Source organism: Acomys russatus, chromosome 15 (assembly GCF_903995435.1).
Source record: "Acomys russatus chromosome 15, mAcoRus1.1, whole genome shotgun sequence".
Classification (NCBI taxonomy): Eukaryota; Metazoa; Chordata; class Mammalia; order Rodentia; family Muridae; genus Acomys; species Acomys russatus.
This window is the reverse complement of record NC_067151.1, coordinates 55,119,733-55,137,627: the sequence shown is the minus strand read 5'-3', so window position 1 is coordinate 55,137,627 and position 17,895 is coordinate 55,119,733. Positions and strand designations below refer to the sequence as shown.

Here is a 17,895-nt window from a genome sequence, read left to right as displayed (position 1 = left end):
AAATAAAAATAATAAAGCTGAAAAATCACCAAGAGGGGAATATTATATACATATGAAACATAACAAGAACTATCACAAAAGACTGTTTGAACTTCGTAACACCAACGGTCATCATAACTTCACAGAAAAGCAAGCAAACAAGCAACCTTTTGTGAAGTTATCTGCCTGGTAACTACCTAGTTCCGCTTGATGTAGATCTCTGTAACCAAGGGCAGCTTTTTCAGAACAGAACAGCCTAATAATCTTGTTTTCTTGGCTTGTTTTACCGGCAAAATCCCCTGCCTTACTTTTCCTCTTGGGCACACTCATTGGGCGTGTCCTCAGCAGCATACATTGTAGAACAATAAACTCAACTATCTGTGTAGTACCTGTCTTAGTTTGTTATTTTACATTGGCCGGAGACACGGAATAGTGTAGATAAGAAACAATAAAATGTGTATCCCCCAGAAAGGATGAGTGAGAGGGAGAGGGAGGTAGATAGATGATGAAATGTGTTCTAAGGTGGAGTTGATTTGACTGAGTACCTAGAAGTCCTTTTGACTTTCTTGACTACTTACACAATAGCTGTGCTGCTGACAGAAAGATGTGGTGTTGGAGGAAAGGACCACTGGGCACTGACAGCAGCAATGGAAGGACAGTGAGGGGAATCTTGAACATAATAGGGTTAAGATTTTCTGTGGAGAAAACCATTTTGGATACGGATTTGGATCTGAGGAACTGTGAATATAAAGCTCATCGATACTAGTAAGTATCCATTAGTACTCATAAATAATAATCACTTGGACACCATGCATTTAAAAATATGTTCTTTTTAATTCAAAGTCAAATATAGGTTGTTTTATTATAAATGTTATCAAAATCCAGAATACTTGAGGGGTCACAATCATTTTGAAAAATTAAAACTTCTTTTGCATAGGAAACTGGGTATCAGGAAATCTCCGGTAACACACCGAGGGTCAGTAGCAAAAACTATAGCTGAACTTAATTATTTCTTCCTGAAGCCCCTGGATAATTAAGCTACTTTAGAAAATATTAAGAACTATTTTCTGTTATTTCTTCATACTTCAATCTCTACTCATTCCTTTGAGATTGCTTCTCATTGGGACAGGAAAAATAAAAATAAAAAGTTTTGTTCTTGGTGCTGGCATTCTAAGGCAGGAAATGAACGAAGAGCAAAGCGAGCAGGACTGTGAGGTGTCAGGAGGTGTTTAAAATAAGAGATTGAGGAATAGAGATGAAATAACAACAATGGGACTGAGTTCTTTTGGACTGGAGAGTGAACCACCAGGAACACATGGGAATTATACAGGAAAGAAGCTAAATGTCTTGGATCCTTGACAGTGAAGCTTTCTGGAAACTCTGCCTCACAGGAAGTGTCCTACGATACTTCCTCTCACATAGCAGCTGTGTGCTTCACCTAACTTCAGTGGGGTTGCCACTTTGAAGAAGAGACTTTTACATTTCACCTTTGTGCATAGTTGTTACACTGTCTTAGAGTAAGGTCCACTTGCTGAGATAAAACAAATGATACTTCAAATCCGCACATATGGCACTCCGTCTCCGAGGGCAGCTCTAACTGTGAGGTTACACATTGTGTTAGGTTCAGAGTCCTTGTAGATGAGGTAATCTAAGGCTGGTGGTTATAAGTCACAAAGGAAAACAAAATCTGATCACTTTGAGCCAACCTGAACAAAGTACCCCCATTTAAATAAACAGCCAGAAGTCCAATATGCAAGTGACATCCCAACTGCTTTCAGAAGGAGGATCCTGTGTGACTTCTGACCACACCAGGCTCTCAGAGTTCCACACTGTCTCACAGATTCCTTTGTGGGCCAGTGTGCTGGGGGTTTCCTATGAACTTTGGGCTGTCCATCTCTGTGCAAGAATGGGATGACCTGCCATTGTCCTTTTTTTTTTAACACTAGCTTGCTCTTAGAACCTCTTTGTAGACGTTTTTTGAAATTGATGGTGCATAATGCTTAAAATTGAGTACTATATTAGATCATACTGTAAATTGCATCATTTTGTAGTTGTCTCATGAAGACTCCAAAACATGTCATAATCACACAAAGACAGCAAAGACTGAGTCTGCAATGCCTAAGGAAAAAAGTAAAAACAAACAAACAAACAAATGAAAAAAAAGAAAAGAAAAATTAACACGTTAATAGCAATAAGTTTCTTTTATACAATTTGCTTCACAAAATTTAATTTTCACATATATTTAGAATGAGTTAGTATCCACCAACAAAATAATTTCATGGTTGTGCCTAGCCATCAGTAAAAGCAAGGCAACCTCAAAGGCAAACATTAGAAGAGATACTTAAGATTTTTGTTCTAGCCGGGCATGAAGACACATGCCTTTAATCCCAGAACTTGGGAGGCAAAGGCAGCTCTCTCTGTGAGTTTGAGGCCAGGTTGATGTACAGACTAAGTCCCGGACAGCCAAGGCCGCACAAAGAAACCTTGTCTCAGAAACAAAACAAAAAACTCTTGTGTCCAAAACCAAATGCCAAAACTACTTCCTAGGTGAGTAAATGATACATATGATCTGTACTGATATGTATTGCCTAAGGAAATAAACTATCTTATGGAATTTATTTTAAGACGTTTACAAATGTATACTCTTAGATTTGACGTTTAGGGCTTCATAGTGAATCATAAGTGTGCTAGGTTTTCTTAATACATCAGCATATAGAACTTGTACCACAGTAAAAGTCCATTTGAAAACTGGATTTCATTTTAATGACCCATTTTAAAAACTTTCTTTAGATTGTGGAACAGTCTCTGCCTTTTGCTATTGTTCATTGTAATAATGTGGGCAGCATTGGGTATAGAATGTTCAGGAACTGTGCTCAGGAAGGACATGGATCCCAGGACAATCGGTAACCAGGAAGGCCCCTGGAGACTCAGACTGTGAAACAGGTAGAAGGAAGAAAACATCGGCAAGCTTGGAAAGGCCAAGGTGAAATGCGGAACATTTGAAGCAATTACAAATCAGATCTGCATTGCGTCTATTGGATTCGCTAGGATCCACAGTCCTGGTCAGAGCTCTGAAGACAGCAAACTATCTGCACAAATGAGACTCATCTCATTGCCACTTTAAGAAATCATGTACGCTGGGCGTGGTGGCGCACACCTTTAATCCCAGCACTCTGGAGGCAGAGGCAGGCAGATCACTGTGAATTCAAGATCAGCCTGGTCTACAAAGAAAATCTAGGACAGCCAAGGCTACACAGAGAAGCCCTGTCTCAAAAACACAAAAACAAACAAACAAAAAACAAAAACGAAAAGAAATTATGTTAGGAGCAGGCCTAGGTCCTTCAGTCTCCCTAAGCCCCCTTAAGGGGCGCAGGGGCTATATCTCTGACATGGATCCTGTTGTCTGTCTTTTGATCACTTCCATCTGGCAGGGCTGCCTTGACCAGCCTCAGTGGAAGTGGATGCACACAGAACTGATGCTCTGATGGAACTCGATGTGGTGGGGTGGGTTGGTGGTGGTGGGGGCTCACCTTTTCTAAAGAGTAGGGGAGGTGAGATAGGGGAAAGAGGGAAGGAGAATGGGACCGAGAGATGGGGCTACAATCAGGACGTAAAGAGAATACATGAAAAAAGGAAAAAGAAAATAGAATAAAAGCATGGTAGGGGGGAAAAAGGAAGAAAGAAAAGAAACTATGTGAGTGGGCAGCAGGGGCAAGAGCAGTGAATCCAATGACATAACCAGCCGTGACACCGACTGGCAGCAAGGGCCTGTGTGGCTGGCTGGCTCTGCTCTGTGCAGTTGGCTACTTCCAATATGAAAACCATTTCACTGCCTAACAGGACAGGTTCATTAGTGATTTTCATAGACTCATGCTATGGAGTGAGTGAATGGTCCTCAGTAGACTGAAACAAAACACCTCCTCTCAGACTTTGCTATAACTCTCTTATCTGTCCCACATGTTGAAGGGTCTGCTGGTTGGTCGTGAGGATTTGTATGTGTGCCACATTGTTAGAACCCAATACGAAGAGAAATGAGGGCTTGTTTCTGGTTGCCATTTAGGTTAATTTTAAGAAGACTTAGAAAATATGATGATTTTCCCGGGCCAGGTCTTACACTACAATTCTAAATACATGTTTCTGTATCAGCTCAGACCATTGACCCAGTGTTTTCGGTTTGGTTTTTATTAGGCTTGTTATACAATATAAAGGCATCAGCATATGTGGTAAGTCTCGGAGGTTCCACAGGCATTTTGTAAGCATGGTGCAAATTAAGTGAAAACAAGTGTGGTGTTCAGATTTTCATACTTTGGCACACACACACACACACACACACACACACACAAACAGATTCTTAATTTTTTTCCTTTCATGTTTTCCTTGCCTTTGCAGTGTCAGAGGTCAAGCCAGGGCCTTGAGCATGTTAAGAAAGTGCTCTAAGTCTGACCCATCTCCTCAGCTACTTTTGACTGTCTTGAGCAGTTAGGGGAATTCACACATTATAAAAAGTGAATCTGGAGCAGGGACATGGCTCAGGCGAAGTTTAGTCACTTAACTGGAGTGAATGATCTGGTTTTTGAAGTAGCTGCTAGTGTTAAATTATTGTTTAACATATATTCACAATATATTTTTCATTTAAAAAATATGTTTTTAATAGTGCATTATGAAAAACTTCATTTTTTAATAACTGATTAAGCAATAAAATGAATACCACAAAAGGGCACAGAGCCCATTGCAAGTACTCAGGTTTGTCTTGATAAAATACTAAAAAATCCCTTCATATTGAGTATACAGTTTTCAATGAAAATTTATGACTTACCACACACATTACCTCCCACTCTCACATGGGCGTAGCCATCTACTCCCCACGAGTTTCCCCAGGAGTTTCGCACTATCCAATATGGAGTATTTCCTACAAAGGTAAGATGCTAAGACACACTGATAAACCACATGATTAGGAACACATATATTTCTCTATTTAAAAAGCGAGCATTCTATTAATCTATCTGCCCAGAGGAAAAAAAATCATAAACATAAAACAATAATTTACATTTATTTTCTATAAATTATTTTGTCGAGACAGCTCAGTAAATTTAGATTGTACTTACTGTGTCTGAGTTCACTTTGTTTAGTAAGAGGCAGATAGGACAAAGCAAACATATTCCAGTGGAATTAAAAGTATTATGCAAGTATGATAAACTATCAGGCACTTCACTTCTGCTGAAACTTACCCTAAATATTACTGATGAAACATTTGCTTTGTGTGAATTGAAAATTATCACTCACAGACTAGGGTGTGGTTCAGTGGTAGGGTGCTGGCCTTGTTTATCCAAACCACAGGATTGCCTGCCCAGCAACAGAGAGGGGGGAGGGAGGGCGGGGGCTTGGTTCTGCCAATACAGTTCCATGCAGATCCGTGGACAGGCAGATTAGGGGGGGCACAGCAGGGCATCTGAGCATCCTCCAGGTAGCCCTAGCTATGAGCTCCAACTGGAGCAGGATCTGCTGAGCTAGGACTTACCTGTTTTATCAAAGCCTGTGATGAGCACCGCATGGTTTGCTTTCCCACTGGAGCAGTGGTGCTGGATTATGCCTCCCAGATAATCCTGCCAGCTCACTGCATCCACTAGCACAACCAAAGGGCCGAAGGTCAGAAGTGCTTTTGCCATTTCATCTTCTTGGTCGCTATCAAAGAAGATACACATAGGTACACAATTTAGTTTTTAGGGTAAAAGTAAAAGAGATCTTTTGAATCTGTGTTAAATTGGCACATGTTTGGTAGTGGTCACAGAGGACATAAGCAATACAAGAGATACTGAAAGCCCGGGGCTGTATGGGACTCAAATATGTTAGGAGTTCGCCTTCTTTCCTTATCTTTTGCTATGAAATGTTTCCAGTTTTACAGTCTTCTCAGGGCCTAACATTTCTGGCCCTCCAACCATTCATCACATAGTACAATCAGTGTGAAACACAAAAGAGAAGTTCTACGTTAGCGTTGAGATTTCCAGGACATAAGACTTTCATGTGCACGTGCATGGATCACAGTGGCCAGAGCTCAGCTATGGGACCAGCTCTAGATTATAAAACAATATGGGAAGAGTTTTGTATCTAGTAAGTGAAGTATTCTGTTTAGCTGCAGGGTTCTTTTTAATAATAATAATAATAATAATAATAATAATAATAATAATAATAATAATAATAATAATAATATTTTTAAAGCGTAAAGCTCTGATATATGTAAATATATCCAGATGAGTATCTGGAAACAACAGCATCCCCTTTTCATAAGTGAAAGTTAAATACAGGAATTACAAAGAAGGTTCACTCAGAAAAACACCAGAAGAGATGTAAAAAAAAAAAAAAAGACGAAATTTCAAGATTCCAGGAGACCTACGTGCCAGGTTACCAAGATTGCAAAGCAAATGGTTGTTGCTTTCACAGTTACTGGTGTATAATGCTGCACAGCATTTGGCCTTTATCCATCCTAAATGCATGCGCTCAAACCAGTATTTACATTTTTCAAAGGCCAGCTTGTAGGTGAAGGGTACTGAGACCATGTTACTGATAGCTAAGGCTGTAAAGATAGCACAGGGAGGGTTGTTTATTGCTCCAGCAAGGATTAGTGGCTTTCACAGTAAATGCTTCCTTACCCTGCCTGCTGCAACCCTGCTTCCAGCCAAGGCACACAGTGTACAGATGGAGGGCACTTTGAAAGCCTAACGCTGCAATTGACTACAATAGAAACTGTGACCTCATTGTACACAAGGGGCCATCCAAATTATTAACCCGAGATTTGGCTTTTACACTTGGAATATTTGCTCTAATAACTGATGCACAGTAGCATGACACAGATAAGGGGGGGGGGGAATATAAAAATGTAGAAGGCACCATGGCCAATGACAGACTTTGAATCTCTCCAATCCTGGGTTAAAATCCCAGATGTATACTGTAGTTATACCATCTACCACCCATCTGGTATACAACCATAACATTATAGAATTGAATAGGCTTTATATTCTGTAGTATATCTAGCATGTGTTCTGTAATAAATGTATAATAAATCTTACATGGTTTACTCAAACCTTATAATCTTCTCTGCCTTCTAAATTACCCAAACACTAATTCAGTTCAGCTTAGGTTATAGTATACAATACGTCCTTTTTGTCTTGAAATTTTTAAAATATTTTGTAATTCATATATATTTTCTCTTGCCCTAATACAATTGTCTCCATCTACTCAAGACAACAAAAGATACATAGTAAGTCTTTCTCATCCATAATCCAGTTTGAAGGGCAACATTGTAACCATTGTACAATGCCAATTCTGCAGTCGCTGAAATAGTTTACTATCCTTGAGCAGATTGAAGAAAAGATAGAGAAGGTGCTAGCAAATTAGACAGAGGCTAGCCCAAGGTCATGACAGAGGTTAGCCCAAGGTCATGGCCAGAGGATAACTGCTCTATTCGATCTTAGATATCTAAACAAGTAACATTGCCATCATGTGTTGTGCAGAGAAGTGTTGCTCTCTCCAAGTTAACTGTGGCCTGCACTATCTGCGCCCTCCCTCACCGCCCGCCCCGTCATTCCCATATGAACTAGGTTGGTGAGAGCCGATGTTTTCAGACCTAGATTCTATGTTCTTACATTTTATTCTACAAATCAACAACTTATAGAATCTATAGTCTTTAAAGGGTGCTCCTAAGTTTTCTTGTCATCAAGGTTGATTGTTTAAGGCAAATGTTCTCTGTTACTGACATCTGGTGGTTTTGGGGATATTAGCTCCTCTTCCTGAGAGCTTGATGTGATCATATGTCACATTCTACGTCTGGATCCACTGTAGTGCAGCTACTCCCTTCCCTTTTGTTATCTGCATAGCTTCTCTCACATGCCAGCTTGCGTCATATAAGCATCAGCCTCAGATCTGAGGAGCAAAAGTCGATAGAAGACGCCTAGCATGACGGTGTTTTACCTTAAGCCTAGATTTGTATTTGTATTTTCCACTCTTCGTTGGTCTTTTTGGTCTCTTCACAGTGACTTATGGAGGTTTTGGTGAATCACTGTGCCCTGAATGACATGTTTTGAGAACCCTTAAAATCAGAGCTCGTGATCACAGAGCTAGAGAGAGAGGTGAATGGGCTCAGAGCTGAGCAGGCATCGTCGTCCTAGCCTTATAGTCTATAGCCCGGTGGGTGACGCCCTGAGTCATGGGCCCACAGCCGATGCAAGGAGTGATTCTGACATGCCAGAAATCTGGCCAGTAATCACCTAGGCAGATACAAAAGAAGGCCCTCCAGCTCTCAGTTCCAGCTCTCAGCAGTATACTTCCTCCCTGAAGCCTCTAGTAAGGCTGGGAATCACGACAGCATGGCCACCTCTGCCTCAGTGGCACCCCACCTAAAGAGTCTTATTGATACCAATTTTGATGAGGCTCACAGGGCGTTTCTCACCTCTGATCCCAGAGTTCCTCAGCCATTGGCCTCAAGTCATAAGACTTTGGTTGAAGATAAAATGGACTTGGCCTTGTTGTCACCTTCTTCTCTCCCTGCCAGGGAATCCTGTGGCCACTGCCTACATCTCTTAATTGCACTGACATTTCCCTGTAGCTCTCTTCTTGCCTGAGACTTTCTTGTCTAACTTTGTTAATTCAAGTTTTCCATGTTTTTCGTCCAAAAAGCCTAGACTCTCCCATAAAGAAGTGTGCAGCAACAGGTCCTAGTAAGAGGAATGAACTCTAACTCCCACCGCCACACCCTTCCAGTCCCCTGGGAGGTCCTCATATGCTGGCCTTGATCTTGTCTCCGCTGGAGACACGTTGGTCTCCTCCTTCCTCTGCAAGCACGCTGGGCAAGCCTCTGCACCCATTTCCTCTGCTTGGACAACATTCATGATCCTGTCCTCATGGGCATGGTATCCCAAGTCACTCCTCAGTCAGGGTCCTCCTAACGACCCTTTCTTGGACTACATACTCTCTCCTAGATGCTCCTTCTTCTCCTTCTTTTGCTTTTCTCTTTGTAAGTTCACACACCAAACCTAGCACATGTTTCTATTTGTTTCACTTGTCTGTCTTCCTCACCAAAGGACAATCTGAAAGGACCAGACTTTGCCTACGTTGTTCATTGCCCAATCCCCAACAGAAAACCACTGGTCCGTAGTCATCTGAGTGAAGGAGTAAATCAATTTATGATCTTTCTGAGGCCTGATTCTGGCGGTTTGAGGTTACTGTAAAATATTAAATCCACAGACGTTGTTGGGCTGCAGGTATTGCTTAGTGCTAGAGAGTTCTCTTTCTCCAATCTAGCCTCTTGCCCCCTCACCCACGGCACACATGCTCATTCAGTGTAATATTCTTTTATTCTTCTGTCTCTTCCATATTTTCAACTTACTACCCTGACCCAGGAAATAATTATTCCTTGATTCCATTAAATTACATGTGGAAGTCTAGGTCCTCCTGAGAATACCTTTTCTTTACTCTCCAAGAACAGGCAACTTATAAAGACCTGTTTTCTTATTTCCTTTACTCGCAAAGGACACAGTGGCCAATGTCCTCACAGCCAGAACCCTGTGCAGCCACCTGTGGAAGAAATATTCTGTGGATGGTTCTTAGGATCTTTCTCATGGCCTTTGCTGCAAACAGGAGCTGCGTTGACAATCTCTAGTGCTCTGGGCACTAAAAGGTTATATTTTGTTCAAGGACTTCCCTTATGTCCCATGGAGATGCCATCTGGATCGAGCGTCAGTAAGCCACAGGACAGTCTATGCCCTTGTCTGACATAAATCGCTTTATTCCCTGTGATGTTTCAATAATGGCACAATAACCCAAAATGCATTTACCAAAGTGGAGCTAGGAGTTGTTTCCTTCCTTTGTATATAACATTTCTATTCTATTCCTGTTCCTAAATGGTGTAAATAATTCACTGGGCAACTTTGATTTTTTTCATGTGATTTTAGAGATATTTTGATGATTATGGTTTACACTTGCAGTGACCCAGAGCTGCACTAATTTTCAATTTCTATCACTCCTTCCCTTTTGTCAGCCTTTACTCATCCTGTATCCCTATCGCACTCATGTGGCATGCATGCTGCACACCTTATCTTCAGTGCAATAATCTTAGCTCCAAGACTTGATGTGATTGGCTCAGGTTTTTCTAATAGCTGGTTATTTGAGAACATCAAGGAATATGAACATATATATATATATGTTGATTAAAAGGGCTTCTTAGAATGTTCTCTGTGAGCAATTATCCAAATCCCATACAATATGAATTTGGACAGACTCAACTATTAAGATTGAAACAGGCTCATGTGTTTGAGTATCAGAATAGTGTGAGTGGTGGTAGCTTCTAGCTCAGTTAAAAGCTAGTCATTTAAATTTCTTATTTTTAGTGTGACTCTACATAGAAGAATATGCAGATTCTCTTTAAGAGTCCTCTTGGGTGACCGTCAGTTGCTCTCTTTAGGAGGAAATTGGTTCCGAACCCAGTGTGAAAAGGTACTTCCATCAATCTGAAAACAGCATAATCATGCAGAAAAATAAAAACACAAAAAATAAGTCATTTACCTGAAGTCATATGCAGAAAAATTCTTGACTGAAACTCCAGGCTGTGACTGGGGAAAGTAGCGACACAGGCCATTTTTTGCCTTGAATGGGTATTCTGACTCTGCCACCAACTTTAAGTGTGTCTAGAAGAAAGAGTTGCAAAGTGTTCATGGCCAATTGTTTTAAGGGTTAAATAGAGCTTACATCAAAGCTGCCAAATTGGTTAGGCTGCACCCCAGCAGCCTGTGGGCATCTTAAGATTCTAAGAAACCACTAAGTCCTTGTACCAAACATCCAAGAAAACATGAATCCTTCACTTTTTGTTTTGTGTTTTTCTTATGCTTTCCCTTCCTAGAACCACCATAGATGTACTAACAAAGTCTTGTCATCTTTCTCCCTGAGGGAAGGCCAGGGAAACAGGGCTCCTAAGACTGAGGTAGTGATGTTCTGAGGCTGAACAGTGGTCACATATTCTTCTCATTGCATCTCTTGATGTGATGCATTTCTTAAGGGTTGCTTATTCAAAAAGTAGAGGTACAATCACTGTTATCCTTAATGTGTCTACAGTGGTCACTGGTATGGAATGTTTGCCGGGAAAGTGAGTGTGTGGTGAGAGGGCATTTGGGTTTGGATAACACTGACCTGATGACCTTTACGATGGCCCCTTATCTTCGCACTTCATGCCACATGCTGGATATGGAACTAGAGTGTGACAAAATGCTACCGTGGGAGCATGGGGACTTAACATAAAGTTTTGTCTGGCGACATGATTCCAACTTTCAGTGATCATCTCTTCATCTATAAAGACTTACAAAGCCAGCTGACCTGTGGTGTCCTCCTAACACTGTCACTCAGAATGTCTATGGAAAAAGAGTAACTGCATGCCCTAATCTTTCTGAGAAGTTTTATGTGACAGGTTTCCACATGAAAATTACCTACTAACAAAAGTGAAGACATCTTTATATTTTTATGAAAATGAGTTTAAGATGTCTTTACCCCTAAGTTTATTGATAGCTAATTGGCTAAAAGCCGTGACTTCTTGCATCTTCAAGGTCTGTGATGTAATGCGATGGAGTTCTGGCCTAACCTATGCCTGGCCCTGTTCTGATTTTTCACAGTACACCTTTCTTCCTGATTAAGTCATTCAGGCTTTGTCTACTGAGATTTCGGAACACCGAACCTTGTTTAATACCAGAGAGTGATTGAATTCTGTGTACACAGAACATGAGAGGAGATCAGGGATTTAGAAAGCTGAGATGATTACCGTATTTAGCCAGCTCAAGGCACCGAAAGGGTAGCCACCGCTGCAGCCGTAATTACTGAAGGAGCAGTCGATGACCTGCTGCACGCTTAGGTAACCGAGTGGTTTCCCTTGGATCGCATAAGCCGATTCTACTGCACTCACCACGCTGAAGGCCCAGCATCCTCCACACTGCTCAGAAGACAGGGGTGGTGAAGACTAACACACAGTATCTAAATTAAACTTATCAGTATTTTAGATACAGCAACATAAATAGGGAAAACAAACAAAACAACAAAATGACAAACAGAAAGCATTCATTCAAAATTAAACTAAAATTCTCTCATGAGCCTTAACATCAGCTAGTTATTTATTAAAACTAAATCAGTGGTGTCACTATTAAAAATAAGTACACCAGGCTAATGAATTAGGAGGGGGGGTCAAGGAAACAATTGGAGGTGGTGATTGGTTTACGATTAGTCAGTAACTTCTGCTTATGAATCACTGACTGCTTCTTGGAAAAGAATACACGGGGTGTTTCTAAGGAAAGAAGGAGACCCAAGGAACAGAGTGGGGGCCACATAAAACTCTGCATGATTCATAGAAGAGGCAGCGGGGTGGGGGACTGAAAACCTGCTTTAATCATAAGACCAGGTTCTGCAAAGCTAGCACAGCGAAGTCTTGAGTGTCCTTGTAGGGTGATGCCCTGACCAACACCATGGTTTTAAGAGGTCTTATTTAGGGCTCTAACCTTAGTGCACACAACACGGGAAAACAGTCACCAACTGAAGGTGAAATGATTTCCAAATCTGAGAGATGTGAGCATGACTGGGGACAACACACCCACAGCTAGAAGCAGATGAGCCACTGAGGCAAATCCTACAAAAGCCCCACCTGGGAAGGACTGGATTCATGCAGAATCCACTACTTACATCTCCCACACACTGTTGTGTACCCTCACTTCCCATAAGGACATATACCACCCAACCCATGTCCTTAGAAGTGCAGTAAGAGTAGCTTCGAGGCCACATGCACTCAGGACTGATCAGCTCTGTCCAACGTGCGATAGAGCTCATAGGACGAAGTGAAGTTAAAAGTCCAGACACCGTGTAGCCAGGCTCATTTCACGTCACGGTGCACTTCACTTTTGAATCACGTACACAGCCCATAATTGTGTTTACCTTCCACCTGTTAGTCGGCAGAATTCCTGCTTGGCATGGCAGTGTGGCTACTGCGATATATTCCTGAGGTAGGCATGAGCGCGCTAAGGGCAATGGTCATGGGTGTGTGAGCACACCAGGCAGGCTTAAAAGTCAGAACTAGATGGCTATGGCTCATCCCCCAAGGAGTTTTCTCTTCCATTAGCATAACTGAGGTGTGATCTTACACAGGAAAGCTCCCGGATTCCTCCTGGCACCTTTGACTGAACTTGACCTTGAAGTGCTTTCTAATGTGTAGACAGTAAGAGGAAGGGATGCAGAGCTTACCCTCTTCTGGTTCCTCACTTCGTTTACAACATGCTTGTCCCTCCAGTCAAATCTCGCTGGCAGAGAGACGTTGTGGATAGGTGTCTGTCCCTCTGCTGGGTATCTGGGAGCCCAGGCAGGTTTGCTGCCTAAATATAAAGCTGAACAGAGAGGGGAACACAGAATGGAGGGAGTGTCACAAGAAGGGCTTCTGCTTCTCTGTAGTCTTTTTCTTTGGAGCACCTTGTCAGGCAAGAACAGTCACTACCTAGCCAGCCTGTCATTCGAGATTTTTCCCTCAGTGTTTTCCTGTGACATGAAATGCATTTTACTGGAAGCTATACATGTAAATTTCTGCAGTAGGACTGGAGGTTATGTAACATGACCGGGTTGATAGAATTAGGCCAGTAATGAAAAAAATGTGTATAATTGATGTTTCTTTTATTATTACCCACAAAACCATGAAGACTCTGAACTGAAATGGGGAAAGGAAACTACTGGCATGAAAAGACAAGTGTTGCTTGCAGCTCCATGGACATGCATGTAAACATATAAAATGATGATTAGCAGAGGGTAGTCCTTAATTCACATCCCTTATGCTTAGCATATGATACACACTTCAAATTTGGCATTTAAGAAATATTAACCATCACTGGGAGGTAGTGGCGCATGACTTTAATCTCAGGACTTGGGAGGGAGGCAGAGGCAGGTGGATTTGTGTGAGTTCCAGGACAGCCTGGTCTACAGAGCAAGTTCCAGCACAGCCAGGGTTACCCAAAGAAACCCTGTCTCAAAAACAAAACAAAACAAAAATATCAGCCATCATATAATTTACAATATTTTCAATTAGGCTTTTCCTTAGTTAGATGAAAAAAAAGTTAAAAACAGGAAATTAATCAATAGTATTGCCAGACCTTACCTTTGAACTCTTCAGGAAACAAATGAGAAAACTGATTTATTCCATAGAAGGCAGTGGAGTTTTCGTGAGGGAAAGAGTTCAAGTATCGATGTCTGTTAAGACTTTCCTAAAACGATGAAAACAAACTTTACACATCTATGACCTCAGCTCTCCAACGCCATAAATGTATAACTAAATTTGATGTATTTTTTTAAATGCAAGACCTGAGCTTGATTTTCAGGCTGGGCAAAAGATGTCTTATGCATTTGTACTTCTTCCTCCCGACAGATGATGACAATATCACACACACACACACACACACACACACACACACACACACACACATACACACACATACACACACACACATACACACACAGACACACACACATTTTTTAAAGTGTTGACAAGCACCAGATATATAATTATGCACATGAAATGTGTCTTCCACACATTTGTATTTCTCTGTGCAAAGTAACAAAGCTAGGAAAAAAAAAAAAAAAAAAAAAAAAAGGACTAAGTAGATAAGTGAATGAAGAAGTCCAATTCTCCTAAAGCTGAATCCAGGTTTCTTTAATTTGGGACAAAAGAAGCAGTCCTAGGGGCCTCCGCAGAAGAAGACTTGTTTCCTAACTAGCTGGAGGCAAGGAAAATGTAATAATAACTCTGTATTGCATCATAATTTATCTTCCATTTGCCTTTTTCTATGAAAATGCTTAAATTTCCCAACACTGGCTCATCGTGCAGGTTACCCAGAAATTCAAGGGACCGCTATTCTCCATGCTAGCTTGTGTACATATCGGCTTACACACTTGTTTGTGAGTACAAATCAGAAACCAATAAGCCAAATCAGGGCAAACTGCACTGATGACATGCCTGGAATGCAAGAGATTCTCAACAACCCCCTGCCTTTTAACAATGACATATGGGAAATTTCCACATGGCTTCCTCTAAATATGCTTCATCAGCTTGTTTTTTAGCAAGACCGCCTTTGACACTCAGCACAGTTGAGCTTAATTCTTTCTTCCTCAACGTGACTAGAAGGGCTGCTAACCAGTGAATTTTAAAAGCGCATTTGAGTTCTGGGTACTTAATTTTTGGCAAAGCAACCCTTGGAATACAACCCACACATCATCATCTGAAAATAGAACTAAAATGTATAAGGTAAGTTTGAGTGAAACAAATGACAACACAGGCACAGAAGGGTAACGACAAAGAAAGTTACAGGAACCGTTCATCAGATGGTTTCATCACTTTCCTAAGCCGAAGAAGACAGGGCAAGAATGGAGGAGGCAGGATATTTGTAGCATGTGGCTTGAGCACAGTCAGCTGTGGGAGCTTGCATGGCAGACCTCCATCTGTGGGAGTTGAGCTGCTGGCAGCTGAATCTTCAGGAACCCACAGCAGGGAGCTGCAGTTACCATGGTGGCAAAGAGATGCTGCCTGAGCACTAAGGTTGCCTATACAGGGCAGACACAGAGACTCTTCTGATAGAAAATTATTAAATAATAGCCATTCGGTGGCCTTGAAAAACCTTCAACCATCTGTAGAGGCATTTGAATCCAGTAAACATGGCTGCTCTGATCACATCCAAAGGCCTTCTATGTCTGTGTGGTCCTGCTGGGATGCAGACACACCCCACACCTTTAATCCTTCTGGCTTGGGTATGAACATGCTCTTCGTACACACTTTTAATTCCAAACAATGAAGGTAAATGAAGTTTGTAGAAGGAAGCAACCATGTTTGAAAATGATGTCTAGCTGAGAAGCAGACAAAGTGAGAAATCAGTGAAAGATTTGACAGAATAGAGTATGCCCAATTCTCATGAGGACAGAGAGGAGAGGCAACTTAAAAGAGAGCAGCACAGAGGGAGAGAGACAGGTTGAAGATAGAACACGCTAGACAGGCATGAAAAGACCAAGACTACAGTGCTTTCAGCATTAGAATGCTAATTCTTTCGCCAACTTCATGCCAATAAATTTTACAACTTGTACGATATGGAAAGCCGCTTAAGAAACAGATTACTGAACATGGGAGAAACAGAAAACTTGAATCTTCACCAACCCACAGCATTAAAACTATAACCGGAAATCGATCCAGAAGGAAAATTCGAGTTCCACATGGCTTCACTGATGAATTCCATACAATTAAGGCAGAAAGAATACTAGAAGACTAGTGCTACCTTGATTTTAAACTAGAAAAGGACAGCTCAAGAAAACACGACTATACATGAGTAACTCTCTTGAATATGAATGTAAAATCCTTAATGAAATATTAACAAACCATCCCCTACAGTGTTTCAGACAGACAATACGTCATGATTACACGGAGAAGATATAAAAATGGCACACTGGTTAGCACAGGAAAGCATATCAACACAATGAATCATTTTAGCAGAATGAGGGAGTAAAACGACACGCTGTTCTTCCGTAAGACGATGTACGTTACCTGGAATCTATAGCACGCTTGTGATATTTATAGCTCAGTCCATCTGGGTGCCATGTCGTTTGTAGTAACAGCAATAGAAGAAAACGACGTAAGATTGACCCATTTTAAATACTGATAGGCAGAACTGTGGCGGATTAGAGGACAATTGACAATTAGACCTCCTGTGAGATGTGCTTCTTACAGCAGCACCCGCCCCTGCAGGCCTCCTGTGGATGATGGTCTGTCTCATCTGCTCAACCAGACACCAGTTGCAGAGGTTCCACGTGTCAGTCTTATCATCACCCCTAAGATTACTCCTGCCCTTTCATAGGCCTCTAGATCCATGCCAGGGATTGCCAATGTCTTGTGAAGAACAAAATGTTCTGTGTCACTTCCTCCCTACCAGTAATTTCACACACACCCCTCCCTTTAACTCCAGTAACAGTGAAAACTCCTCCCTAGCAGCTCCTAAAGAGACACGATTCTCTTGCATTCCTGTGCACATAACCATCCACACGCTTGACTTTGAAATTAACTGAAGTAAATATCCTACCATTGAAATGCAATCTAAAGGCATATATTCCATCTCTGTGTGGTCCACTTTCTTCACTGACAAACTTGGGTACTTGCAGAATACAGGGATTAACTATAATACTGTTGAGACTATGTATACTGAAATTGCCGACAGGATGAGCTTCGCGCTAGATACCCTCAAGCTGTATCTCCACTCTTAAAAAGCAGAGCATTTTAATTATAGAAGACATCATTCAAATTTCATGATTTCACTTTGCTTGAGTTAAAATGCAGCAAGTATTTCTCATGGTTCTACAAACGAAGACTAGCTACTGCAAACAATCGGATACTGTACTCAAATGAAGCCAGGCCATCCGAACATTCTATCTGAGAGCACTGATTCCACTATTAGAACTCAATGCTAGTTTACCTAACACGAGGCACACCATTGTTTAAAATTCTGTTTAATTTCTGGAATTTTCTGCTCTTGGCAGTCGCTCTACTTGCAGCCCTCAATTCTCACTGTTGAAGCAGCTGTGAATCCGCGTTGGTTTCATCTCAGTGGAGCAAACACCTGTGTCTTAGGACAGACAGCAGGTGAAAGGTCAATTAGTGAGTTCTAACATAAAGCAGCAGAGGCCGTGACGGTTTGCAGGCACACGGTAACCAACTCTAAAGCTACACGCAACGTTCCAAATGAAAGATGTAAGTATTTCCAAGAGATCTTGGCATTGCGGTAGAACCCTGGGCCTTATATACGCAACACATATATTGTACCACTGTACTGCACCCCAGCACTTAGATTTGAATCACAACTGCATTTAAGAGGGAAAGACCTG

The 17,895-nt window shown here is 41.5% G+C and overlaps 1 protein-coding gene across 1 annotated transcript; it reads right to left on the bottom strand.

Annotated features, from left to right (window-relative positions):
• Positions 1-1,532: 1,532 nt before the first annotated feature.
• On the bottom strand, positions 1,533-15,540 carry Ctso (cathepsin O). Its single transcript, XM_051156915.1, has 8 exons — positions 15,469-15,540; positions 14,138-14,243; positions 13,240-13,379; positions 11,777-11,944; positions 10,534-10,655; positions 5,498-5,661; positions 4,796-4,888; positions 1,533-1,633 (listed from the first exon to the last, which is right to left on the bottom strand). The coding sequence occupies exons 1-8, from the start codon at positions 15,538-15,540 to the stop codon at positions 1,533-1,535; spliced, it is 966 nt and encodes a 321-aa protein (XP_051012872.1).
• Between the last annotated feature and the right edge of the window lie 2,355 nt (positions 15,541-17,895).

What these genes read in the sequence shown, in the direction of transcription:
- Ctso (XM_051156915.1), bottom strand. Translation starts at nt 15,540, where the DNA reads ATGGTAACTGCAGCTCCCTGCTGTGGGTTCCTGAAGATTCAGCTGCCA. An exon ending in CTCAACTCCCACAGATGGAG is followed by an intron (nt 14,244 to 15,468) that starts GTCTGCCATGCA and finishes TCATCGTTTTAG; the next exon opens with GAAAGTCTTAACAGACATCG. An exon ending in CACAGGCTTTGATAAAACAG is followed by an intron (nt 4,889 to 5,497) that starts GTAAGTCCTAGC and finishes TTACCTTTGTAG; the next exon opens with GAAATACTCCATATTGGATA.